Raw genomic sequence first — 27,496 nt, forward strand, 5'->3', positions numbered from 1 at the left:
ACTTAACTGAAAGAATCACAAAAATAAATTAGATATGCATAGATCACATTTCATGTTTGTGTATGATATTGCCAAAAATCTAACTTCTATTTTTATAAGAGATTTAATGTACTTGTAGGTCTTTAATGATGTATATATGGCAAAGATATAATGTACATGAGTTGTATTGGTAAACCAAAGGTTAGAAAGCAAACACTAGCCATGCATCATACATCAAAAGGTGTTAGACTAGAGGTCAGAGCATATTAAGCTAACTACCCTTCTTGAACCTTTAATCTAGTTAATTCGTAGCAAAAGCAAAAACAGAGTAAGATGATTACAAGTTAATACTGAACAGGCCATCATTTAGCTTATTTTCTATAATTATTCAGGTGTATTAAATCAATCAATGGCTTTATTATATGGTGCAAGAACTGTAGTTCCAGTAGATCTGAAGAAGCAGCCATGGGAACAGAAGCTTCCCCTTCACAACCGGTGGCACCCGGACATACCACATGTCGCAGAAGCGAAGATTGGAGAGGTTTTCAGGGTATAAATGGTAGATTTTACTGGAGGTGGTATAAAAAATGACTCCTCTTCTGAGGACATCAAGCATGCTGATCTTTCTGTTGTATGCTGCTTCTTCTCTCCTCCTTTTTCTTTTGTTGTATTCAATAATATGCTATGAATTATTAGTCTTCATATGAGAACTTTGTTACTATCCTCTAAACTTATGCAAGATAAACTCTTTTCAATATCCTGATAATCCAACATTAGTCAGTTAATAGGATATTGTAGTCATTTGTAGAATAAAACCTTTGCTTACACAGTTCACACTGCTCTTTTCTTTTATGTTCTTAAGCATAGAAGAAGTATCATGTACTTGACCAAACCCCTCATGTATCAACTCAACTTATTGTATGCCCTTTACCCCAAAACGCAAAATATACAAACACATACGCAAGCATGCATAAATATTATTCCTTCCGTTCTACACAGAAGTTCTTCAACTTTGACCATATATTTTTTTCAAATTTTTATAAAAAAGGGTACTCTATTAAATGTCTTTGTATCCGTCACAATAAATATATATCTTTTTTTAAGAAGTTATACTGATTTGATGATTAAAAACGGTGATGGTCAATATTGTGGGTTGGCAAACAAAAAAACCAAAGTGGAACTACTATTGTGGCACGGATGGAATATATACTAATATACGCTAATATACTACTGAAAGAACATACATATTTTGCAACTGTAAGAGCCACATACCTATAGCTTATAGCTTATAGCAAGTTGCATCCCTTTATTCGGAGCAAAACTGAAAGAACGACTGTAATAGTGTTTTCATGAATCAAAGATATATACCTGCAGATTAAAAGGTAACATAAAGTGTTCTAAGGATATATTCATCATTTTTAAATTAAGGAAGCAAATCAGAACCCTGAACATCAGATGCAGTAATCTTGATCGATAGTGTTGTAGAGAAGATATTCGTCATCTTTAAATTAAGGAAGCAAATTAGAACCCTAAACGTCAGATTCAGTAATCTTGATTGATAGTTACCCTTTCAATGTGTCCAATATGAAAAGAAATTTGAAAGGACCACCAGGAAAGAAAAACAGGTCATTAAAATTTGTCACTTCTAGCCATGTTCTATAGTCAAAAACACACAAAAACTTCAACCAATATGTGGGAATATTACTAGAAAGTTCTAACATGAGAAAGTTGTCAAAAAAATCTAGCAAAGCAATAACATGTGATCAATAACATGTATGGCTCCTTGAACACCAAGATTAGTGGTACCAGTGAACTTGAAAAGGCAACCATGGGAGCAAGAACTATCTCTTCATAATCGTTGGCACCCTCAAATACCTCCAGTTGCAGAGGTAAAAGCAGGGGAATTTTTCAGAGTTGAGATGGTGGATTGGACAGGACTCTGCTTCTGATGTAAAAACTATTGACCTCTCAACTGTAAGAACCACATACTTATAAGCTATAGTAGTAGTTTTAGTGGCGGTACACTCGTATGGTTATGATATAGCAAGTATTATATTCTAGGAAATGCAAAAGGTTGTTTGGTTGAGTATGGGGATTGGGGAGTAAACCCCTCATGAGCAACTTCCTCCATTTCGTGCGAAGTAGACTTCCTAGGAAGTGTAACTCCACATTCTTATACTTCTAAGGACTACTTCCCAAATCAAATGCACAAATATTGGATTCTATCAACAATTTTTGCGATTAAAATTCATCACAACTTTTGTCTTTTGGAGCTTTACTAATGTCTATAACTGTCTTATAATTCAACCAGGTACATTACCTAAGTGGGCCAATCAAGATTTTAGATGAATATGGGGTTCCGGCCAAACCAAGTGATCTTCTCGTGGTGGAGATATGCAACCTAGGTCCTCTGCCTGGAGATGAGTGGGGTTACACTGCAACATTTGATAGAGAAAATAGGGGTGGGTTTTTGACTGATCATTTCCCTTGTGCTACTAAGGCTATATGATATTTTGAAGGGATATACGCATACTCACCTCACATACTAGGTGAATTTATCAATCTACAACTAAAACACTGATTTATTGCCATAAAAAATTCTTGATTAGAATTTTGAACTGTATTTTTGTTGATTCTCTACCTTTTTCTCATATGTAGTTATTAACTTATATTGATGTTCTACAGATGGCAACTGATTTTCACTAATAAAAACTGAATCTTGACTGATTAGTAATGTCATCTTTTTTTCAGTTGAAGAGTACAAGACCTTAGTTAAATGGTTAGCTAAATAGTTAAGTACCTAGCAAGTATCTGTGAGGTGACTGCTATGCTGACACATGTTTTGCTTCCCCGAATCACCGAAACTTCCAATGCCCATATAATGCAATGCCATTCCCCTAGGTGTCGTATCAATGAGTGTAAACATAAATTCATTTTGTTAATCATTTATATGCTTTTCTTAATCATTTAGTAAATTCAAAACTGATGTACATGTAGTAAACATATGATGTACATGTAGTAAACATATGATGTACATGTCCAAAGTCATCCGATTGCAGTACAAACACATACGAGTCTCAAAATTTAATTCAACTGGCATGGCATCCATCAACAAGCAGTCTATACAAGCCAATTTAGGAAAGAATAGCAAGCAAAGTAAAGTCATAAAATTTGCATCAATAACCTAATAATAATTAATCCTCCAAAAACACAATTCACACATTCAATCCATCAGGAACAGAACAAAAGATGCAAATTCAAACCTAAAATTAAGAAATTTACTCATAATAGAGAGAGAAAAAGTTGAATATGAACAAAATTTCAGTGACAATCCATCACCATCAAGTATACTCTCTAAAAGACCTAATTTTCTATTAAAAAATGCGAAAACTATAACTATAATTATAGAATCCATGAATTGACTCTAGAACACAAGTACATCAATTTTTAAAAAAATCGAATTCCATGAATTACTTCTACACTTCGTACCTGATGATGATTACTTGATGGATGAATTTCGATCAGAAAAGTTCAGATTTTTGTCTGTAATAATCCGTCGATGATGAGAGGTAATTTTTTGATTTTTTCCTCAATGAGAGAAGTACTGTTCACGCAAATGTTGCCGCTAAAGAATTGCTGAGAAAATTCAGTTTTGTTATTACGGCTATGGCAAATCGTAGCCCTTAGGTCTTTTCTGATCTAACGGTTGTTGTTAATTCTCATATATTAATCTGTTCTCATATATCTATTCATTCTCACCGGATCCCGACTCTATATATATATATATATATATATATATATATATATATATATGTATGTATGTATATATATGTATGTATATATATCAGATATGTAACCCACTATCACTAATGGAAAAAAACCTTATCTGTCACTTAGTAACAGATGCGGTTTTTACAAAACCGCATCAGAAAATCTAGGAGGAAAATCTGATTTGATCCTCTTGTGGACCGCATCAGATTAAAAACTGATGCGGTTTTTTTAAAAATCTGATGCGGTTTCTAGGACCACATCAGATTTTCGATTTATTTAGGCCCTAAAATGACGCGGCCCATCAGCTCCCCATATTAATGACGCGGCCCACTCTCACCCTCACTCCCACTCAAACCCTACCTGTCCCTCACTCCACTCCCACCCAAACCCTAACTCCCTTACTTCCCCTCTCTCTCCTCTCAACGCCATCTCAACTTCTGTCTCTCTCCTCGCAACGCCTCTCCCCCTCCTCTCAGCACCTCTCAAACCCTAACTCTCTCACTTCCCCTCTCTCTCTCCTCCCTACTCCTCCCTAATCCTCCCTCATGCACCGAATAATCGAAGGATCCCACACAAAGAAACAATAATGAAGAACGAAAATCCAAACGAAAATCGAAGAAACCCACACAAAGAACGAATAAAATGAAGAACGAAAAGCGAAATTGGGGGAAAAAGAGCGAAACGAAGAAAGGAAGACACGAAGAATCGACGAAATTGGTTTTTCTTTTTTCCGTTTTTTCGTTTTCGTACCATATTTTTTCGCTTTTTTTCTCACTTTTCATTTGATTTTATGATTACATCCACAATTTTTTTTTTCTTTTTTCCATTTTTTTAGATCTAAGTTTGTTTTCGTTAATTTTCATTTCAGTTTTTTTCCTTTTTTTTCATTTTTGGATCCAGGTTTGTTTTTGTTTTGTTTTCGTTAATTTTTGCTGTAATTAGTTTCATTTTTTTCATGCTGTAATTAGTTTCAATTTTTTTATTTCAGGTTATCTAATTTTATTATTTCATAATTCAGATATTGTAACTTGTGGATATTCATTATTATATTTAGTTTTATAAATAATGCATGAATTCAGTGTACTATACTAGTTTTTTTTAGTTTATTTTATAATTAATGCTGAAAATAATTCGAAAATATGTTGGTTTTATTTCTGTTTTTTTAGATTTTGTTGGGTTTTGTACTAGATACTTGTATTATACGAAAATAATACCTTGTGTGATGTTGGTGCACATAAGCTTGCAACTCTACAGTGTAGAGTTGCAGGCATTTTTTTTTTAATAAATAAATGCTACAATCTGATGCGGTGCATGGACCGAATCTGATGCTATAATTTGATGCTGTCGTGGATCGCATCAGATTAATTTTCTAATATGTTGCGGGCCTATCTGATGCGGACCAAAGCCGCACCAGTAAGCCCGAATTTGACCGCATCAGATGGGCTTTTTTCCAGTAATGTATAAATAGACAATTAAAAATTATTAACTATACCGAGTTGGACTTCACTAATCATTAATATCTATCTCTAGTGGCTCATTAGTGACTGATCTTTTTGCAATAGGTAATTTGGGACTGAATTTTGGGACTTAAATTGTGTTAGTATCAATTCAGGGGCCGAATAATTTGTAGTTACTAGTTAGTGACTGATAACTTTTCAGTAGTTAATTTATGACTGATATTTGCGATTGAATATACGTTAGTAGCTAATCCGTGACTAAAGTTTTATCAGTATTAATTAAGTAACAGGCAACTTTCGTAGTTAATTAGCAATTGATTTTTGTTTGGTCGCAAAAATTCGTCGCTAATGGGGCTCTTTCTTGTACGTAGTGGTGGAGTTAGGATTTCACCACCGATAATGAATTTCTTTTTGTTTTTGAGTAAGTATAGTATTTTATGTAAAATTATGTTGCTCAGACTCGAGTATTCATCGAGTACGTGGCAAAGTGTCGAGCTCGAATATATTTCATAACTTTTTCAATTTTTAAAAGAAGTGTCCAAGTGTCCCACCTATGTCCGAATGACGAGAATCTGACACGGGTACTTAGATTGATATGAAGAGTACAAACAACACAGATGTAAAGTAAATATTAGTTTTAAAACTAAAACTTATTAAACCATAGCATATTATTATTTTGTTTATCCATATGAGTCACGAAGGAAGTACAAAGTAGAAAGAAGGGGATGGAGGATCGGATGTGAACCTGTGTCCTATCGTTCACATCACCTCAATCATAACTACTGGGCCAAGACATCCTTGGTACCATAGCATATTAGTATGATGTCATAAAAAAAGATTAAGTCTAGTATGTTTAAAGTATAATACTAGTAGACTAATGCTAATGTTTACAGATATAAAGGAGGTCTAAAATCACAAGTAACATAATACATTCGTTTACTGTATTAGCTATTCCAACATTCGTAAGTCCTAACCTTTACAACGTAGCTAGGATGTGATGTTATCTATTATTTACCAAAATTTGGAAGGAACCCAGATAGCAACAACTAATATAAGAATATATGAAATTATACTTGGTATTAGAACTTGTTTTAGGACCCGTGCATAATGTACGAGAGTATTTATTGTTTTATTACATATTTAAAGGAAGTCCCATAATAACAATGACACAAATTACAAATATAAATGTCTAAATCAATTTATATGCTTGCAAACACTTCCTTTTAAACATTTGTTGTACTTGTACGCACATTGTGTTCTTTATCAAACGGAAGGATCTTGAGACCTTTTTTTGCTCGTAATTCTAGAAACGGCAACATAAAATTGTCCATGACTGAAAACAGGTCTCGAGAGATACAAGTCCACATGAGATAGAGATTGTCATTGACTTTTATTCATAGTCATACCAAGACAAACCATTAAAGGAAATTGTCGTGAGTCGTCTATGAAATCTAATAGGAAATGGAGTCAAACACTTATTACGTTATCTTCGAGGAACACAAGACCTTGGATTATTCTATCAGTTGAACCAAATGCGTCACTTATTGGTTATGTAGATGTTGGGTACCAATCAGACCCATAAAATGCTAAGTCTCAATTCGGACATCTGTTCACTTATGGAGGCACTGCAATATCTTGCAAATCCACAAAGAAGACCTTAACTGCTACATCATCATATCAAGCAGAACTAATTGCTCTTTATGAAGATGGACGGGAATGTGTATGGCTAGGTGCCTAGGTCAATGATCAAGAATATCCAAGAAAAGTGTGGAATGGAAACAATAACAACAAATCCAACTATCATCTACAAAGACAATATTGCATGTATCACCCAATCGAAGGGTACATCAAAGGAATATAACTAAACATTTATCACCAAAGCTCTTCTTCACTAATAACCACCAAAAAGAAGGGACGATAAAACAGATCCAATCATGTGAGAATCTTGCAGATTTATTTACCAAATCCCTTCCAGCGAAGAAATTTGAAAAATTAGTCCGAAAAATTGCAATGCGTCATCGTCACGCTATATGCTAGATTTCGGGGAAGTAATATACGCGTTGCATTCTTTTTTTTTTCCCTTCGATCAAGTTTTTTTATATCCCATAGGGTTTTGCTGACAAGATTTTTAATGAAGTAGTTAATTTTAAGCATATAAGGATACATAATAGTTGTACTCTTTTTCTTTATGGATTTTTCCCACTGGTTTTTTCTAACAAGGTTCTTAACTAGACAACTAATATCCTATTAATAATATGGGCATTCAAGGGGGAGTGTTATGAAGTAAAAAAGTGAATGCCATGTATTTAATGCATGACAAGTTTTTCCTAAACCTATATACTAAGGTAATGTACATATATTGACTTGTAGTATATTTATTGTAGTATAAATATGTCATTTGCCATAAGTAGCAATATACAAAAACGGGAAGAAAGAATCACTTCTCCGCTATCTTTCACTCTATAATCTCTATGTTCCCTTTATTTCACAACATACTTCACACATCTTTTCTCAAGTGTTTTTTTTTTAATCAAATCTTTTCTCAAATACTTTAATCAAACATAAGTTTTATTTTACTAAAAAATACTACAATACTTCTACCTTCCCATATATGAAATGAAAATAACACAATCAATCAAAACATAACTTTACTTCAACCCTTCCTATTTAACATCAATTAACATAAGCCCAAATCAATTTGTTAGGATAACAAAAATAACAAGATTAAATGGAATGAAATAATACACTCAATCAATAAAAACCTAAACTTTGCTTTAACCCTCCCTACTTAACTTCAATTAAGATAAGTTATAATTCCAAACAGGGGAGGATCTAGGATTATAAATTTGAGGGATACTAACTAAATAATCTAACACAGTAAAGAACACAACTAAGAAATCGGCCAATATTTCCGTCACATGTATTAACAATGAGAAACTGAGTTTTAAGAATGACAAATCTAAAAACATATATCGTTCATGGCAGCTATTAAAAAATTATTTCATTATTGCATATTGGAACTCCATCCATTTTTTTTTTACTTATGACTTTATACTCTCAAACACAAAAGTTTGACCATTAATTCCTTAATTACTTATCAATTACTACAAAGTATAAGAAGTTGACGATTAGAAAACATACATATAAATTAGTAAGTTCATCGTCTTACATAATGACATATTTTTTACTTAGTCAGACATAGAATATAGAAAGTGCATATATTCAAATTGTTGTATTGATTTAAAATTGAATGGAGCACTCATTATTAATGTGTGATAGAAAAATCGATGATCAAAGACTCTAAGTTTGACTTGGACATAATAATATATAAATTGTTAGTCTGTAAACAACGAATACAACAGATTTAATTAAATAGAAAGGAAAAAAAAAAATCTTCACATGAACCGAAAAACATTATTCTTTAAAAAGAAAAAAAAACGAAGTTATAACCAGAAATCTTTTGACTAGCAGATAAACTGAACCATGTTTTATTGTACATTAACCAAAAAGTATCATTGTTTCAAAAAGGAAAAACGAAAAAGAAAAAAGAAAACTAAGCAAAAATCATAATTTGACTAGCGCGAGGAGTCAAACCCCGCACTATGATTCATGCACACTTTACACTTCCCCTGCTAACCGCTGGAGCAAATTCTAGTCCATTCTTTCATACATGCAGAAATTAATTATATAGTACTGTAATCTTGATGAAACGAGGAAAATAATTTCTTTTTTATTTTTTTGGGGGAAGGGGCCGGGGCCACCCATAACCCTTCATAAGTCTGCGGTCCGCCTCTGACCCCAAACCAAAACTTTAGGATAATAATAATAATATTATAATAACAAGATTAACAAAAACATTAGAATTTTTGGACCCTAGACGGGAGCCCCCGCCTGCCCTCGCCTAGGGTCGGGCCTGAATATTCCCGTACATTATGTAAGGGTAATAAAACTATGTAATATTATAATAACAAGATTAACAAAAACAAAAGTCCCTTACATAAAACGCCACTTGCACACTTCAATCCTCATCCACCCCTCCTTCCTCTTTCTCTCTCCAACTTTCTCAAATGAATTTCTTCAAATCCGTCTTCGCGGATGACGACCCACAACCCAACCCATCATCTCCAACCTCCCACGAACCCGAAACGCAGCCCGAAATCGAGCCCGAAACCCACCAAAACCCTCCCACATGGGGGTTCGTCGGCGGGTTAATCAAAACCATAACCACAAAATCCGAATCCGTGATCGAAACCTACCGTCGCGACCTTCAAGAATTCGGTTCGGGTCTAAAAATGGAAACCCAGGTGTTCAAAGAAGTTGCAAGCTCATCTCTCGAAGTGGGCGCTTCTAAAGCCCAAGAATCGCTTGAATCTGTTGGACAAGCTTTTGATTCAATTGGATCGGTTGTTTGGAAATCGACTGCTCAGATCATCGCTCAAGGTACTGAGTCCGATCTCGATGACGGGTACGATAGCCATGGGGGTTCCAGTATGAACCATATGAATTCGCCTGTTGGGAGGTATAATAGGTACGATGTGCAATTGAGAGGGATTCAATGTGATGTCAATACTTATGTGGAGGAATTTGAGGATGCGGGTGATTTCGAGAAGTGGAGATTGGGGTTTAATTTGGATGAGAAAAAGGATGAGATTGGGAATTTGATGGCGGAGAATGGAACTATGGAGGGGATTTATAAGAGGGTTGTGCCTAATGTTGTTGAACATGATTTGTTTTGGAGTAGGTATTATTATAGGGTTTATAAATTGGAGCAGGCTGAATCTGTGAGAGCCAAATTGGTGGAACGGGCAAATGAAGACGAGGATTTGAGTTGGGATGTTGATGATGAAGAGGAAAACGATAACAATAATGATAATGATAATGATAATGATAATGATGATAATGTGGTGGAGAAGAAGGAGGTGATTAAAGAGGATGAGGAGGGAAATAAGGAGATGAAAGAAGGTGATTTGGTTGCGAAAGAGTGTTTAGAGACGACGAATGAGGTGAAATCGGAGGAGGAGATGGTGAAGAAGACGAATGTTGATGAGAAGGCGGCGTCTGAAGTTAGTAAAGATAGTGATATATCAGTGGTTTCGAGCCAACCGTCGTCTCGTGGAGAAGAGGAGGATCTTGGTTGGGATGAGATTGAAGATCTTGGAAGTGATGATGATGAGGATGTGAAGAAAGGGAAGAGAATTGAGGGGAGTAGTAGTAGTCCAAGCAATAAGGAGGAATTGCTAAAGCGTTTGAGTGTTGCTGAAGATGATGATGAAGACTTGAGTTGGGATATTGAAGATGATGATGAGCCTATTAAGAAGAGTTAAAAGAGGGAAATGTAAGTGATTGCATGATCATGTGGTTTTTAAGACTGGAATTGTAATGTGGAGATATGAATCTACTGCCATGTAATTGCTTAAGTTTCAATATGTGCCTAAGATTTAAATTCTTTGAGTGGTTTTAGTTCTTAAGTTCATTGTATAAAGTATAAAATTGGTAAGAATGCTTTCTTATAATTGACTGGAATACGTTATGCTAAAGTACAACCCCTTTTTTACACATTTGATGATTTGAAATCTAACATTGTAATTAGTTATCACATTTAAACTCGAGCATTTTTAGTAGATGATACTTGAAGAGGATGGGATGTTATTTTCGGTTTTATGATTAACTTCATGTAGCTCTTCATCTGAATCTCCTTTGTTTTAGTCCATGTGAATCAATACAAAACTTACTTATAGTTATAACTAAGATGTAAATCATGAAAAGCATACAGATGCAATATATATTGCAAATATGGTCCAAGTTATAATGCCAAATTGATGTCCAATGTCGATTCCCCATTGGCCTCTATCTCCCCTGAAAGAATGCGGATGATCCTGGACTAATCAATTAGGACCTATAATAGATTTTAATGGAACGTCATTAGAAAATTGGATACATTTATTACCTCATACTCCTGTGTTCGTGTGGATGCGAGAAGAATATGCAATGGGAATTCCTGGGAATTTCTAAACTGGTAAGTTGTTTGGTTAACATGAAGTAAGAAAAATGGGGAATTGAAAAATCATGAGAATTTGTAATTCTCACAAAATGTGGGAACTTATTAACCCACTTCCCTCTTGGTTATTCAAAATTTTTGGAAATTTCAATTTCCTTGATGTCGACCAAATAAAATTTAGTAAATTCTTAGGAATAACATGTGGGTATTAACTTTTCATTTATTGTAAGTTGTAACTTCCCATAAGAATTAAATTCTTGTATTTACCAAATATCCTTATTAATATGTAATGAGTAAATCCAGAAGTGTTAAAGCGTCCACCATTCTTCATATTAACAATCTGGTAAGATAACAATTGCATCAACGCCCTCTCATAGGACTAAGTACAAGTACAACCTACCGCAAAACTCTCAACCTTTCATAATGAAATCGAACCCACATGTAGCTGTAACTTGTAAGGGTGGTAAGTCTCACTAGTTCTCGACTATCATCCTTCATAACAATTCAAGTGTATGCATTTAGCCTCTTACTCGTTTTGTTTTTAGCTATTGATCTTGTTGAGCAAATTTTATTACGTACTGATGAATCCTGATCGCATGCTGGAATATAAGTAGAGAATTTACGATCTACTAAGTTTAGAAGTTTTGTTTCAATTACTCCAGTTATGTTGATTCGGATTTTATTGTTTCTTTTTTATTAGTAGGCCAATATTTCAGAAAATTTGAGCATATTCCCAAAGTTTCCGGATTTAGTGGAAATTTTATATTTCCTCTGTCCCATAATATCGTGCTTATTTCTCATTTTTCACGGGAATTAAAAAAAAAAACTAGTTATTAGGCCCGGGCTATGCCCCGGGTAAGAAAATGTTCATTTATTAATATTATACTTTGATATGATAGCACTAAATACAACTTGGCATAATGGTTAAAACTTTAGTACATGAACTTGAGGTCATGGAATCAAAACCTATACTATGCAATTTCTAAATTTTTTTATTGTACATGGATTACATAAACTAAAACTCGTTAGGGAGAGTGCCACGTAGCACCGTTCCTAGGTTACGCACGCCTTTTAATATATTAGTATAGATAAGAGTAGTAAGATTTCTAAAAAAACATATTTAAAAAAGTATTTATTTGGTACTTTTGTCTTGAAACTAGTTTTTTATTTTATTTTTCCTTTTGAAAAAATCAAAAAGCAATGAATGTTTATTGGAATTGCATAAAACAATAAATAGGGGTACATATTTTGAAAGAAAAGTAGGGGTATTTTGGAAAGTTTGTGTAGAAATTGAAGATAATTTAGTCCAAGCAAATTAATTAAAAAGAAAACAAACACAACATTTCGGGACATCTAAAAAAGAATGTGAACATTGTATTATGGGACGGAGGGGTACTAATTAAAAGGTGTTGATATCTCTTATGTAACATCACCTATCAATAATATCATAAAATTTCAGGATTAATATTTGCATATTCCCAAAATTCGTAGTTATTATCATGTAAATGGAATAAAATGAGGAGTGCAACTGTGCAAGTGTGTTGCTAACCTCAGTCCTCGCCTATCAAAAATGGGAAAAGATTCTCATAGTCATAGAACATTATGATTATTATTTGCATATTCCTTAAATTTGCACCCCTCCGTCGTGTAATATATTACTTGTTTCTTTTTTACACGATCTTCAAGACGCAACTTTGACCTTTAATATTTTGACTTTCGTATTAATAAAAAATATAAAAATTTAATATTATGAAACTACACATTGAGACGAATCTAACAAGATCTCACATGAATATGATTTTTATATATACAAATGAGAATATTCGGTCAAAGATTTTAAAGTTTGATCCACCAAAAATAAAGTAGGCATTATATTATGGGACGAAGGGAGTAGTTATTACTTGTGCTTAAAATTACTTCATACATGGTTTTTATTCATTTCTATCATTCTTCTTTGGTCCTGGGTTTGTGTTTACGACATAACAAAAAAACAAGCATGCTTAAATTATTCTAATATCAAAAGAAGGTATTTAAGAATACCTTTTTTTTTTCTTTACTTCCTTTCTTTCTTCCTCCTACCAATCCTTGAACCCTTGCCCTCGTGCAATCACGATTTACACCATCGAGACACAAGTAGGATTGGTGTAGTCATGTGTCAGTTCTTTCATGTTATACTTGCACAAGTAGTTGCATTCTTCCATCTCTCTCCTAAAGTCCTAACTATTCCTGCTTTAATTAGCTACACTCTTAGGCGAGAAACAAGAATTTTATGTAACCTAGGTTCCGTTTAGTTGGATGTAAAACATTTTCAAAGTAAAATAATTTTCATGTAAAACATTTTACAATGAAAAATTCAATTGCTTAGCTAATTTTCATGTTTGGTTCAATGTAAGAAAAATCTACGGGAAAAGAAAAATGAAAGAGGAAGGGAAGGGATAAGAGAAGAGTAAAAGGTTGCTACGGTAGAGGGAGGAAAATGTGTTTTCCCTTCTTCTTGAAAGGAGAATGATTTTCACCTGTACACAAAAGCTCTATTCCCTTGATAGAAAACTTGTTTTACATTACTTACCAAACCAAACAACGAAAAATTAAGAGGAAAAGAAAAACTCATTTTTCATGAAAAATATTTTACACCATACCAAATGGAGCCCTAAGGAGCATGACGCGTGATGGCCAGTTGGAAAAATTGACATGAGACCACACACTAAGTTATGCAGGTAGATTGGTTTCGCTAGGGATATTTTTAAAAACAAATAAACTGATATAACAATTAGCATAACCTAGGCTATGTCTAGTTCACCTGAAATTTTCTGATCTGAACTTATCTGATCTGATCTGATCTGATCAGATTTGAACTTATTTTTTCTGATATGTTCTGAACATATCTGATCTGATTTACAAGATCTTATCTTTTAGATTTTCTCAATATATAAGAAAAAATATAGTCATGTGGGGTCTTGTTTGATTCGTCTCAATGAGAACTTTATTAATATTCAATTATTATAATTTTTACTAATATGTAATGAAAGATATTTAATAGTAATAATGATTTTTAAATATAAGCATGATCTGATCTGAACTGATCTGAACTTATATTTTCTGATCTGATCTGATCTGATTAGATCTGAAATAAGCAAAAATAAGGTGAACTGGACATAGCCCTAGTTGCGTCAGGACTCAGGATGGGTCGTGTTGAAGCAAGTTGATCGATTAGAGACTCAAGCCACAACCACCACACTAGGTGCACTGGCGGGAGCGAAGCAAATGAAAGGGCCAAGGGTAGTCACCAGGCCCACCACATCCCCTCTCACTTCTCCCTAATACTTGAATTTGCTAACAGAAAAGCAATAAGATTTTATAATTGCTAACAAATCTGTGTTATCCCCCCTATTTTCTAACATTGTTATTTATAAACTCTACCCGTTAAGTTAATTCTTAAAAGTATCGGGCTTCTCTTAGTTGAAAAATATCATGTTGTTTAAGGATATTGGTCTCCGTTACTATTAGTTACTGGCTTAGTCCATGTGCACTGGGCTAAGTTGCTAGAGTCATGATCGAATATGACCATATCCCAGGATGGTATGGGTAGACTCAGTTGACTTGGCTAAGTGATAACCTTTATCCTAATTGGTCGTAGCAAACTAGGGTGAGTCATGACTAATGACATTCACTTAGGACTTAAATAATTGATAAGATAGATTGCAACATTACTTGGAGATTTAGAGCATTTGATGATTAATTAGGTTCATGTTTTGTTAGTTTAAGTCACATGGTTATAGTACTGTCGCGACCTAAACAACATGGGATATGGAGTATATGCTGTAATGGAGCATTTGCTTAAGGCTAGAGCGCTCGCTCCGGGGTTTTGAATATTGATGAAATGAAGAAACAGAGTTCCAACCAACGATATGGAGCTTCCAAGAAGCAAACTGAAAGCATAATCCTCAATGACATCGAAGTTTATCCTCTGTTATCGCCAAGCAAAGAAGGAGATAGTTAAGGAATCTCATGTTTGAGACACCTTTGTTGCCAAAACCAATATCCCATAGCGATACATTGTGATAACGATTTATTTTTGACAAGAGCTTATAGCTAGTCAAGTCTATAATGGTAAATCAAGGCACATCTATAATTATGTCTAAGGACTCATCAAAAATAGTGTTGTTATTGTTGACTATGTGAGACCAACGTATAATCAAGTGGATTGTTGGGTCTTAGCTAGAGATACGGTAAAGAGGATGACAATCGATTTAGGACTGGTGTCCATTGATAATCGCAAATAAGGGAATCATAACTTAATACCCAATAAGACGTTGGGTCTTAAGTTCAACAATATTCGTTTACTTATTTTGATGATTGAAAGAACAAATATGAACATCCAAAGTAAATTTCTCTTAAAGTGTGATGGTTTAAGAGGATGTTTATCTTAATAAGTCTTTTAACTTTATGCTCTGTCACAAGAGCATATTTTTCTTAACAGATCTAGCTATGTAAGTGTGAAGTTTGGCCGCTTCAAGTAGTCAATGGGAAAAAGCTTTGATGCACTTATTATGAATTTATATGGATGCATAGCTATAAAGTCTCAAGTATATATGGAAACAAATAGTTAATCTAATGTGTATAATATCTTCAAGTTCTCATTATGTGTTGCTAATAGCTCAATCTTTAATCAACATCATCTGGATACAAATTCTTGTAATGTGTATTATACTAAATGGAACTTCAAGTCTTTATAACACTTTTATTTATGCACGATGTCATTTTGTTATGATATTGTATGCTAGCTTTTTTTGTCGCATCGGTAAAAGCTCTTGCAATGCTTTTAAGCGCCGCAATAGCCCTTTTTCGTGCGCCGCAATAGCCCTATTTCGTACTAGTGACTAAAATTATTTAATTCTCATAATCACATCAAAAGTTATGGTCACAAGAGTTGACGTAACCCCTTTTTCATATTTCTTATGATGATTTTTCGCTTTATTTTCGCTCAAACTCGTACTATAAGATATCCATAAAAATCCTTATGCAATATTACTTCCTTACAAATGGTCCTCTATCTCAAGACTAGCTAATTATACTCCAAATACATTCTCAATACCTGAATTGCATCAAGAACACGAAAATATACCAAATAAGAATAGAATAACATAACTTAATAATCTTAATTGTATAAGGGAACGGAGAAGCTACACAATGTCCACTTCATACATTTACTTAACTACACATTAGTAGATTAACTACTACCATAAAAAGTGGAAAACCAAAGTCAAACTCGATCAAATATATCATTAAAAAATTAACTTAAATGTGGAAGACAATCAAGTTTTAATTGAGCCACCAAAAAGAGAACATTGACTATGAGATTTAGTACATTTATGCTGAAAAATGTAAAAAAAGAAATATTACATGAACCAAATATCTTATCAATCAATTCACAAACACAATCAAGTATTACACCAAACAGAAAATGCAATCAATTAACATAGTGAAATGATTTATTTAACACAAAAGACTATGTTAAGACAACATAAGAAATCCTAAATAAATTCATTAAACATTCTTTTATATATTTATTTAGTTTAATTTTAAAAAACTAAAAGAAAGAATAAGCAACAAAAATCAATAAAAGAAGGGTTAACGGTTAAGCGATGGATGCTTAACCTACTAAATTTAGCCAAAAAAATGTCTTATGTTCAAAATTTACCTCTGTTTATGCCTAAAAAGACTAGAATCTATGTTTGAAAAAAAAAATCAGGCACGCATCGCGTGTAGGGCTGTGCAAAAGCTAGGATCGGATCGAAATCTGGACTGGACCGAACCGAAGATTCCAGTCCACAAAAAATCCCAATTCCGGAGTTTTGGTTCAGTTCGGGTTGGATGGACCGAAATTTCTATTATTTTAGTAAAGGAAAGCTTACATGTTAAAAAAGTTTTAAAAGGTAGAATGTCAGAAAGTTAAAACCTACTATTTATTACTTTAGGATTATTGTTATGAAAATTATTTATTTTCAATGTATCTAATTAATAAATATCTTTGAAAAAATTTAAAAGATTTTTTTTTAAAAAAATATAGATTCCGATTCAACAAGTCCAAAACTAAACCGTATCGAAAAAAATTTCGTCCAAGAAAATCCCAGATTCTAACCCATCGATCCAGGCAGTTTCGATACAGTACTAGAAGTCGAGAATGGTGCACATCCATAAATTATTCGCCTGCATAATTTGCTAGTGCAATATGAACCTAAATACTCAAAAATGAACTAGAAATAGCAATACATTTACAATCTCTCTTTTCTCTAATGCAACCTAAATAAACATAAAAATTATATATAAATATGATACATCAACAATTTACTCAAAACCCTCACCTCCTAATAACAATCAAAACCACAAAGTATAAGAGGAATATGAAAGGGATAACCGCCACTTATTTCCCATTTGTCAAGCTAAATTTATTTGTAGTGGTCAGTGATTAAATTTGGGTCAAATTTGGCCTTATTTGAATTCAATCACCAGGTGATTTCAATTTTGCCGGGACTAATATTTTGTTATCCATATGTAGTACTAGTTTATAAAATAAAAATAGCTCGTCATAACTTAGCGTCTTTGCGTAGGTTTAGTAAACGAAGATATATTATGATTTGTAAATTTATGAACAGAAAATGAACTAAAAATAGCAATACATTTACAATCTTAAGTATATAAAAAAAGGAGGTATTTTGAAATACCTCTTCTTCTCTTTTCTCTCTCCTCCTAATAACAATCAAAACCACAAAGTATAAGAGGAATATGAAAGGGATAATCGCCACTTATTTCCCATTTGTCAAGCTAAATTTATTTGTAGTGGTCAGTGATTAAATTTGGGTCAAATTTGTCCCTATTTGAATTCAATCACCAGGTGATTTCAATTTTGCCGGGACTAATATTTTGTTATCCATATGTAGTACGAGTTTATAAAATAAAAATAACTCGTCATAACTTAGCGTCTTTGCGTAGATTTAGTAAACGAAGATATATTATGATTTGTAAATTTATGAACAGAAAATGAACTAAAAATAGTAATACATTTACAATCTTAAGTATATAAAAAAAGGAGGTATTTTGAAATACCTCTTCTTCTCTTTTCTCTCTCCTCTTCTTCTCTCTCCTACCAACCCTTGAACCCTTGAACCCTTGTCCTCTAGTAACCAAGTAAATGGCTTATGCCAATGAGGCACAAGAAGGGTCGGTATCTTTTTGTAACAATCAAACCTTTTATCCTTCTTATCAAAAAAATCAAACCTTTTAATCTGAACCCACTGAGTAGTAGAAATAAACCAACAATGTGAAAGAAAATTTAAAAATTCTTTGCCAAATATATTCTTTTAAAGTGGCCATTTTATTACTTACATGTAATTTATTTGAATTTGTTCAATTGCAATCTCAGATAAACTCAACATTATTAAGTTACAGTCCAAATAGTTTGAAGATAGGTTGGATTTGGACTACAACTTGAAAGTGTTTGTTTATTTAAGGACGCCATTAAATAGATTAAAATGAAAACGTTGTCATTAACAAAGTGACCATTTTAAAGGGTTGCATTTAAAAAAAAAAAAATCATATTTCCAATGATGCTACTTTTTGTGGTTATTTAGTATGATTGGAGGCATCTCATTTGTAATTTTTTTTTAATGCGTTTGAGTCGGCAAATCAGAAAAGGAGCGTATTAGGTATCATCTAATCTTCTATATTAACATGGCGTCACATATGCTATATATGCTTCACCTTTCTTATCAAAAGAAGGGGAAAAAAGCATAAATGAAGTAAATCGTACTTAAAATTTACGTCATACATTGCTTTTTATTCATTTCTACCATTGTTCTTTCATCCAATTTCGAAAATGAGCTAATACTTTGTGTTTGTGTTCAGGACAAATAAAGAACAAGCATACAAAAATATATTCTAATATCAAAAGAAGGTATTTTAGAATACCTCTTTTTCTCTTTCTTCCTCCTACCAACCCTTGAACCCTTATCCTCAAGCAATCACGATGTACACCATCAAGACAGGAGGAGGATTGGCGTAGTCATGTGACAATTCTTTCATCTTATATTCCTAAGTAGTTACATTCTTCAATCTCTCTCCTAACTATTCCTATCTTAATTAGACTCTTGGCGAGAAACAAAAAATTTATGCAGCCTAATAAATCATGACACGTGATGGCCGGAAAAATTGACATAGGATCGTACACTATGTTATTGTTTGGTATTTTTTTAATAAAGGAAGGGAAAAGAAAGGAAGAGAAAGGAAAAGAAGGTAGTTGTAGTTTTTAATGTTTGTATGATTGATGGATTTAAGAGGAATTACATGTTTGGTTGTCGTTTGGAAAGGAAAGGAAAGGAAAGGAAGGAAATAAAGAAAACATAGGTAAAAAACTTATTAGCTTTCTTTCCTGTCAAATTTCTCCGATTTTGGGAGGAAAGGAAAGCAAGGATTTAAGACTATTATTTTCCTTCCATGTCCTCTCCTTTCCAAATTCCAATCAACCCCCTCTTATTTTTATTTACCAAACATGAGAAAGTTTGTTTTGTTTGTTTTTAGCTTTCCTTTCTTTTCCATCCAAATCCTTCCTACCAAACAAAAGGATTTGGATGGAAAAGAAAGGAAAGGTAAAAACAAACTTTCTCATGTTTGGTAAAAGAAAATAAGAGCGATTTGACTGGAAATGAGAGGAAGTGAAAGGAAAATAATACTCTTAAATCTTTGTTTTCCGTTCCTCTCAAAATTGGAGGAATTTGACTGGAAAGAAAGTTAAGAAGCTTTTACCAATGTTTTCTTTATTTCCTTCCTTTCATTTCTTTTACTAATGACAACCAAACACGTGATTTCTCTCAAATCCATCAATTATACCAAACATTAGAAACTACTACTACCTTCTTTTCTCTTCTTTTTCTTTCTATTTCTTTCTCTTCCTTTCTTTTTTCCTTCATTTATTAAAAAACCAAACAAAGTGTAAGTTATGCGGGTGGATTGGTTTGGATGGATTAAAAAATGGGATTATTTTTCAAACAAAAACAAATTGATATAGCAATTAGCATAACCTAGTTATGTGAGGATGGGTTGAATTGAACAAGTTGATCTATTAGAAACTCAAGCCACAACCCTTACATTAGGTGTACTACTAGCCTTTTTGCACGCGATGCATGCATGAATTATTTTAGCGATTATTATTAAATTTTATCTAAATATAATTTTGAAGGATGTAATTTATAATCATCATTAGTTCTAATTAAATATCATGTGGTGTAAATACTCCCTTCGTTTCCAAAAGATCTTCCTTGTTATTGTTCCCACAGATACCAAGGAGGATCCATTTGTGTGCGGTTTGGGGTGGGTAAAGTAGGAGAGAGAAAGGGAGTAAAATTGAATTAATAATGTAATGATGGACCATAAGATAGGGACATGAGAGGGTAAAAGGGGAAAAAAATTCCAAATAAGAAATAAGGTAAAAGAGGGAAGATCTTTTGGAAACGCACTTAAACGGAAAGAGAGAAGATCTTTAGGAAACGGACGGAGTACAAAATAGAAAAATTACTTGACGAAGAAGTTGTTTTCTAGGTGTTCTTATTACTTGTTAATGGATATTGGTATATTATTATTGCATTTCAAAGTTTAGGTAAATTTAAAATTTTATGTCTTTGATTTCGTAATTGATTTGAAAACGGCTTTAGTTATGTTAATTTGCTCTTCAATCATAAACTTTTTTCTTTTCAATATACATATTTTTATGAAAGTATATCTTAGCTACTTTGAACTTTCTTTGATATACATATTTTAAATTAGGAAGGGATATGATTGAGGAAAATCTCAAAATCTTAATAAGTAATCTTTTTTATTGAATGAAGGGTTAAAAAGTCTTTTCAAAGAGGGACGCCATAACTCCCCCTTGACTTATTTAATAGAGATCAAGAGCAAAGCAAATAAGGCACCAAGGGTAGCTAACACCTCCCCTCTCACTTCTCCCTAATATTTAAATTTGCTAATAGAATAACAATAAAATTTGTAAAGCTATAATAAACTATATGTTATCCCCCTATTTTCTAACATTGTAATTTTACAAACAAATAGAAGTTTACTATACCATGTAAGTTGATTGTAAAAAGACAGCAGGCTTCTCTTAGCTAAACATTATTAGGTAGTTTAAGAATATTGGCCCTTGTTATTATTAGTTATTGTCTTCGTCCCTGTCCACTAGGAAAAGTTGCTAGAGTCGTGATCAGATCTGAGCCATATCTAGGATGGTACGAATAGGCTCATTAACTTGACTAAGTGATAACCTTTATCATGATTCGTCGTAGCAAACTATCAAATTTTAGGGTGAGTCACGACTCATGACCTTCACTTAGGACTTAAATTATTGGTGAGATAGATTGCAATGTTACATTGGAGACATAGAGCATTTGATGATCAGATTCATGTTGCTTTAGTTTAAGTCGCATGATTAAGGTGTCGTGACTTACACAACGCAGGATATAAAGTATGTTGTAATAATGGAGCATTCGCTTAAGGCTAGAGCGCTCGCTCTGCGTTTTGGATATCAATGAAACGAAGCAACATAGTTCCCGTCAACATGGAGCTTTGAAGAAACAAATTTGCATAGCATTCCTCAATGACATGGGAGTTTATTGCTATGTCATCAGTAAGTAAAGAAGGTGAATGTTTGAGATAGCTTTTGGCCAAAACTAATATCGCTCGTTAGCAATACATTGTGATGACAGTGCAATTTTGAAAGAGCTTATAGTCAACTGTATAATGGTAATTAAGGCACAGTGATGTTGATACATCTATAGTTATGTCCAAGGACTTATCAAATATATATAGTGTTATTATAGTTGACTATGTAAGAGCAATGCATAATCTAGCGGATTGTTTCACAAAGACATTATATAAAGAATAGGTATAGAGGATGGCACTCAGTTTAGAATTGGTGCCCAATGATAATCACAAATAAAGGAATCTTAACTTCATGCACAATAAAACATTGGATCTTAAGTTCAATAGGATTAATTTCCTTATTGAATGATTTTTCTTTGAAACTGTGATTGTTTAAGGTAATTTGTCTTAATATATAAGTCTTTTAACTTTATGCTTTGTCATATGAGCATGTTTTTCCTGACAGTTTTACCTATGCAAGTGCAATGCGAAGTTTGGCCACTTCAAGTAGCTAATAGGGCACAACTTTGATGTGCTTATATGAATTGATATGGACACATAGCTATAAAGTGTTAAGTGTATAATGTAAACATATAGTTAATCTTTTATGTATAATATCTGCAAGTTTTCATTATGTGTTGCCAATGGTTCAATCCTTAATCGATACCATTTGGATACAAATTATTGTAATGTTTATTATACTAAGTAGAACTTCAAGTCTATATATTTTCATTTATGCATGAGGTTGTTGTGGTATGATGATGTTTGTGCAATAAATCATTTTAAATACTCTAATGAGGGAAGATTGTTGGAGATTTAGAGCATTTGTATGTTAGACTTATGTTGCGTTAGTTTCAGTTGCATGGTTAAGGTGTAGTGACTTAAACGATGTAGGATATATAGTTGTTGTAATGGAGAGTTTGCATAAGGCTAAGCACTCGCTCTAGGTATCGACAAAACGAAGAAGTGGAGTTCCTGCCAACTTGAAGCGTTCGCTCCATGTTAGAGCATGCGCTCTACTTTAATTTGGCAAAGTACCTGTTTGCGTGAAAGCGTGATGTGTGTGTGTGTGTGTGTATATATATATATATATATATATATATTATAATTATATATATTATATATATATAAGTGAGTTCAGATGAAAATGCATACTTGCATGAGAAATGAGAATGAATCTCATCCACATGATTGGACTAGAGTTACAACACTTATATATATATATATTATAATATATATATATATATATATTATATATATATATTATATATATTATATATATTATATTATTATATATATATTATATATATATATATATATATATATGATGAAGGATATTCTCATATGAAGAAGGATATGAGAAAAAGTCCTTATATTCTATGCACAATGCGAGATTAAAGTCGTATCACCTAATCAAAAATAACCCAAGGTCCACTAACTAGTAGTCAGGGAAGTCAGGATTGAATCCACAAGGAGAAAGTTATATTATTATATCTGAACTCTAATATTGTACTGTAATATCCCGAAAATTTAAACTTCCTTAAATTATATAATAATAATTAGTGGCTAATTTTTCATTTAATAATAAGTCATAATCGAAATTTGGTTATTTTATGTCCAAGTAATGGATAATTAGTTTGTTAAAAGATATATATTTATTATGTAGGGCAAGAGTTGCATTTAATAACAAGTTATGTTAGATTAAAAAATTATATTGGTTAAAGCAAGAAAAGAATTAATAATCAAATTAACCACTAAAGTTCTACAAGTACTACTAATCCAATATTAGAACAAATTAATGATATTGAGAATAAAAAGAAAAAGAGAAAAGAAAAGAAAAGAAAAGAAAAGGAGAAAAAATAAAGATTTCTGAAAATAAAATAAAAGAAAACTAAAATAAAAATGAAAAGGAAAAGGAAAAGGAAACTAAGCATCGGTGAGTTTATTCTCCATCTCAGATTTTCTTCCAACAAAAATAAAACCCACCCATGAATTTCTAAATCAAAAATGGGTTCTTGCACACAATCAGACTCATTTTCAAATAAAAATTCATACTCAACCCAAATCACTCAATAACCCATTTTTCTCATTCAATTTCATTTTACCAATTGGGTAAAATTGGAGCTCAACCATGGCTATAAAAAGCCATGTTTATTCCCTCAAATCACCACCACCACCATTCCACTGTCTTCTCCAGAGTTCCACCACCATCGCCGGAAAAAGCCAACAAAATGCCCCAAAGCTTCTGTTTTCTTTTCGCAACTCTCTCTTTCCTCTGTTTTTCTTTTTTTCGGCCACCACCACCCTCGTACCACCGCGGCGCCGCCGCATTACCTGCCACACCAGACCATCGTCGTGCCTCCTGTTCGCCACCACCACACCACCTCGCCTGCACCTTCGCATGTCCCCTCCTTCTCTCGCCTTTCTCTTTCTTCTCTCTCGTATTTCGCTCTCTCTCCTCGTGTGCCGGCGAGCCACGCCAGAACCGACGAAATCCCGCGCCCTAGCCACACTGCAGTGTCGCTGCCGTCGGAACCTTGACCCCACCGCCGGTCATTCTCCTTCCTCAGCCCTGTTTTCGTGCCTGCTCAAATGAGCATAGGTATGAAAATACCTCTTCACGTATTTTAAAACTTTGGTTTTTTTGTAGTTTAAGCCCAAGTATAAGTGTATAACTCATTGTTAGTTAATTATAACATGGGCTTAAAATCTGATTTTAATTTTAGTAAAACCCACTAATAAGATTCATGTACTTAATTTGTTAATCTTAATGGGCTAATTAATTAGGTTATTACTTCTTTAATTAGTTGTTCTAATCAAGCAACAAGACCTAAACTAATTTAGATAATTATCACCAATAATTCACCTTATTTTGTAATATGAAATTGTTAGACTTACTTAAGTTAATATAGTAAATTTACGACAACTATTTATGATAATAAACATATAATATTACGAATTGACAAGAAAAATTAGCAATAACCTCATTTAGTAATTATTAATATATTCTTATAACATGAAAATAATAAAGGAATGTTAGTAATTTACGATTAATTGGGTTACGATAATTGAAATTGTTTTATGAACTTGTTGAAGATAATTTACGTATTAAATTGAACAAGGTACTTAATAGGATAACATATGATAAGTTAAATTATAATTCTATTAATTATAGTAACGTAAGTAAAGTTAATTATAAAAGTTGAAATAATGAATCTTTGTAACATCACCAACGACCACTGTTTTAATTTATAAAATGACGATATGTTTAAAGGGACCCTATGACTAGTGGAACGAAGTTTCGAACTAAAGGTTAACAAGAGTATAATATGATCTTAATGTTCAATTTATAAAATACGAAATGGTTATAACAAGACGTTCATGCTCACAAATAATAAAATACGACTTAGACGACGCTTATAAGTTGTTAAGTGAAAAAGGAGCCTACGACTTTAAATCAACCACCAAAGAAGTTAATATATAAAACTCCTACACACCTCCTAAAATGGACACATGATGGAAACGGATCAAGAAACTCAAATTTAGAATAAAATATTAACAAGTCTTTTTATTAATCCCTTATTTGATTAGATTAAACGGAAAGGATATTACAGCCTCCCCCGGCTTTCAAGGTTATTAAGCAGGACTCCAGGTAACATCTATTGCTAACACACGATCCCCTTCGAAAGGTGTTTGTGAAATGTTGTTTATAATAATTATGATTTTCTGATGTGATTATTTATATGGATTGTGGGATAATTAAATTGTTTCGAATGATTTTCGTAAATGATGATCTTATGAGTTATTGATGCTCAAGTATGATTCATGAAAGATCTATGGCTTATGCCGATGAATGCAAAACAAACGAAACATGATAAATAAAAGTGAAAGAGGTTCTGGCAGTATAATGTTACGCTTATCTACTTTATGGTCGTGCACGTACCTTCGCACCAGCCGTACACCCGAAAAGGGAGCTGGGCTCCTTGAGGGGTACCGCATGCTATTTTGGTGCGAGCGGTGTATCCAAAAAGGGAGCGGGGCTCCTTGAGGATCATCGCATGGTGGTGTATCCAAAAAGGGAGATGGGCTCCTTGAGGATCATCACATGGTGGTGTACCCAAAAAGGGAGCTGGGCTCCTTGAGGGTCATCACATGTCTATACTCGCCAGTTACCAAGCTAAAAGATGAAAATATAATGGGAACTTATGAAGTATCAAGATGATATTTATAAATGTTTACTTTGCTATATTTTCATTACGAATTTGAAATATGTTTTACTATATTCTCTTCTCCCTGTTTGCAAATAAAATGAATTGAAATGAATTTACGTTGTTAGGGTAGAATGTTACTGAGCTTCGGCTCATGATGTTTTGTTTTCTGTTTTAGGTATGAGCATAGCTATTGCAAGTGCGCTGTTAATAAGGAACATGTTCAAGGGAAAGTGTGAGGTATCTGGTGTTAGTGAAATTATTATTTAAGTCGAGTATTTATGTATACTTATCAAGGACTATTTAAGATTTCATTGCATTAGTGGGCCATATCCCACAGGCTTAAGTTCCATTTCCGCTGCTAAGTATGAGAAATTGTGTTTAATTAAGGTTATGAATTTTCGGGGCGTTACATGTACTAGCAAAATCAGATGAAGATGGTTGTATTACTAAACTAAGCAAATAGCAGATGTAAACACGAAAGTATAAATCAATTAATAAAGTACTAGAATTGTGGATCACTATGCATATAATTCGGGAAATCAAGGACGAATAACAACCACCTAATAAGTCAAATTATTTAGGGCACATGTAATTTTTCTCGAACATTACCTCCTTCACAATCACCTAGCCGCTCTCGCATGGTCAAGGGTCACTTTGCCTAATGATTGAAAGCCTATACAGTATCTCTCCTCTCGAAGTAGATTCAGTATTGCGATATTAGAAATATAAATCAGGCCTAACTTGTAAATCTAGCATGAACGATTCAACCACAGGAAACAATTGAAATACATGGCAATTAGACTAATCTATCAATCCCTCATTGAATACATAGATCCCCACAATCCTAGAAATAAAACTACTCACTCATAATTATAAAAACAATAGCAAAATCAATATAAAAACTTATACTTTGAAATATTGCAAATAACTAAGAAAGTAATTAATCAACAATACAATAGAGGAAGTAATGAAGAAAAATTACCAAATTGAAGAATTGTATTGAACTTGTTGTTTATGCTAAAATTTGTCTACTATGACAGAATTAAAGTTCGGGACGATTTTAACCAGATTTTGTATACGACAATGCTAAGAATGTAAAGAATGAATGCAATGGGGATCAAAGGGGATGAACACACAAAGATGATGACGCGGAAAACCCCAATGAAGGTGGGTAAAAACCGCGGGTACAAAAAATGTTCCGTGGTCCTCTCCTAATGATCCTTCTTTTTCTTTTGTATGCCTTTTTTCTTTTCCTGGCCTTTTTCAACGAATACCCTAATAAATTCTATTATTATTACATCAATAACGGTCCCTTGATCATAGGAGATCTTCCTCCTTACGCTTCAACGTCACAATCCTTTTTGCTCCTTTGCCCAATTCATTCTCTCCAA

General features: G+C 33.1%; 2 protein-coding genes across 3 annotated transcripts; both read left to right on the plus strand.

Moving 5' to 3' along the window:
- The first annotated feature begins 367 nt into the window (after positions 1-367).
- On the plus strand, positions 368-2,516 carry LOC104891163 (putative formamidase C869.04). Of its 2 annotated transcripts, none has more exons than XM_010676822.4 (2): positions 368-610; positions 2,291-2,516. In XM_010676822.4, the coding sequence occupies exons 1-2, from the start codon at positions 536-538 to the stop codon at positions 2,486-2,488; spliced, it is 273 nt and encodes a 90-aa protein (XP_010675124.1). In that variant the 5' UTR covers positions 368-535; the 3' UTR covers positions 2,489-2,516. The 2 variants fall into 2 exon arrangements, 1 of the variants encoding a protein (XP_010675124.1); XR_002039577.3 differs by lacking the exon at positions 368-610 and adding an exon at positions 1,912-1,953.
- A 6,671-nt stretch (positions 2,517-9,187) lies between these two features.
- Positions 9,188-10,763, plus strand: LOC104891130 (uncharacterized). The gene has a single exon (XM_010676782.4). The coding sequence runs from the start codon at positions 9,275-9,277 to the stop codon at positions 10,529-10,531; it is 1,257 nt and encodes a 418-aa protein (XP_010675084.1). The 5' UTR covers positions 9,188-9,274; the 3' UTR covers positions 10,532-10,763.
- The last annotated feature ends 16,733 nt before the right edge of the window (positions 10,764-27,496 follow it).

The sequence above is a fragment of the Beta vulgaris genome, chromosome 4 (genome assembly GCF_026745355.1).
Source record: "Beta vulgaris subsp. vulgaris cultivar EL10 chromosome 4, EL10.2, whole genome shotgun sequence".
NCBI classification, from domain to species: Eukaryota; Viridiplantae; Streptophyta; class Magnoliopsida; order Caryophyllales; family Amaranthaceae; genus Beta; species Beta vulgaris.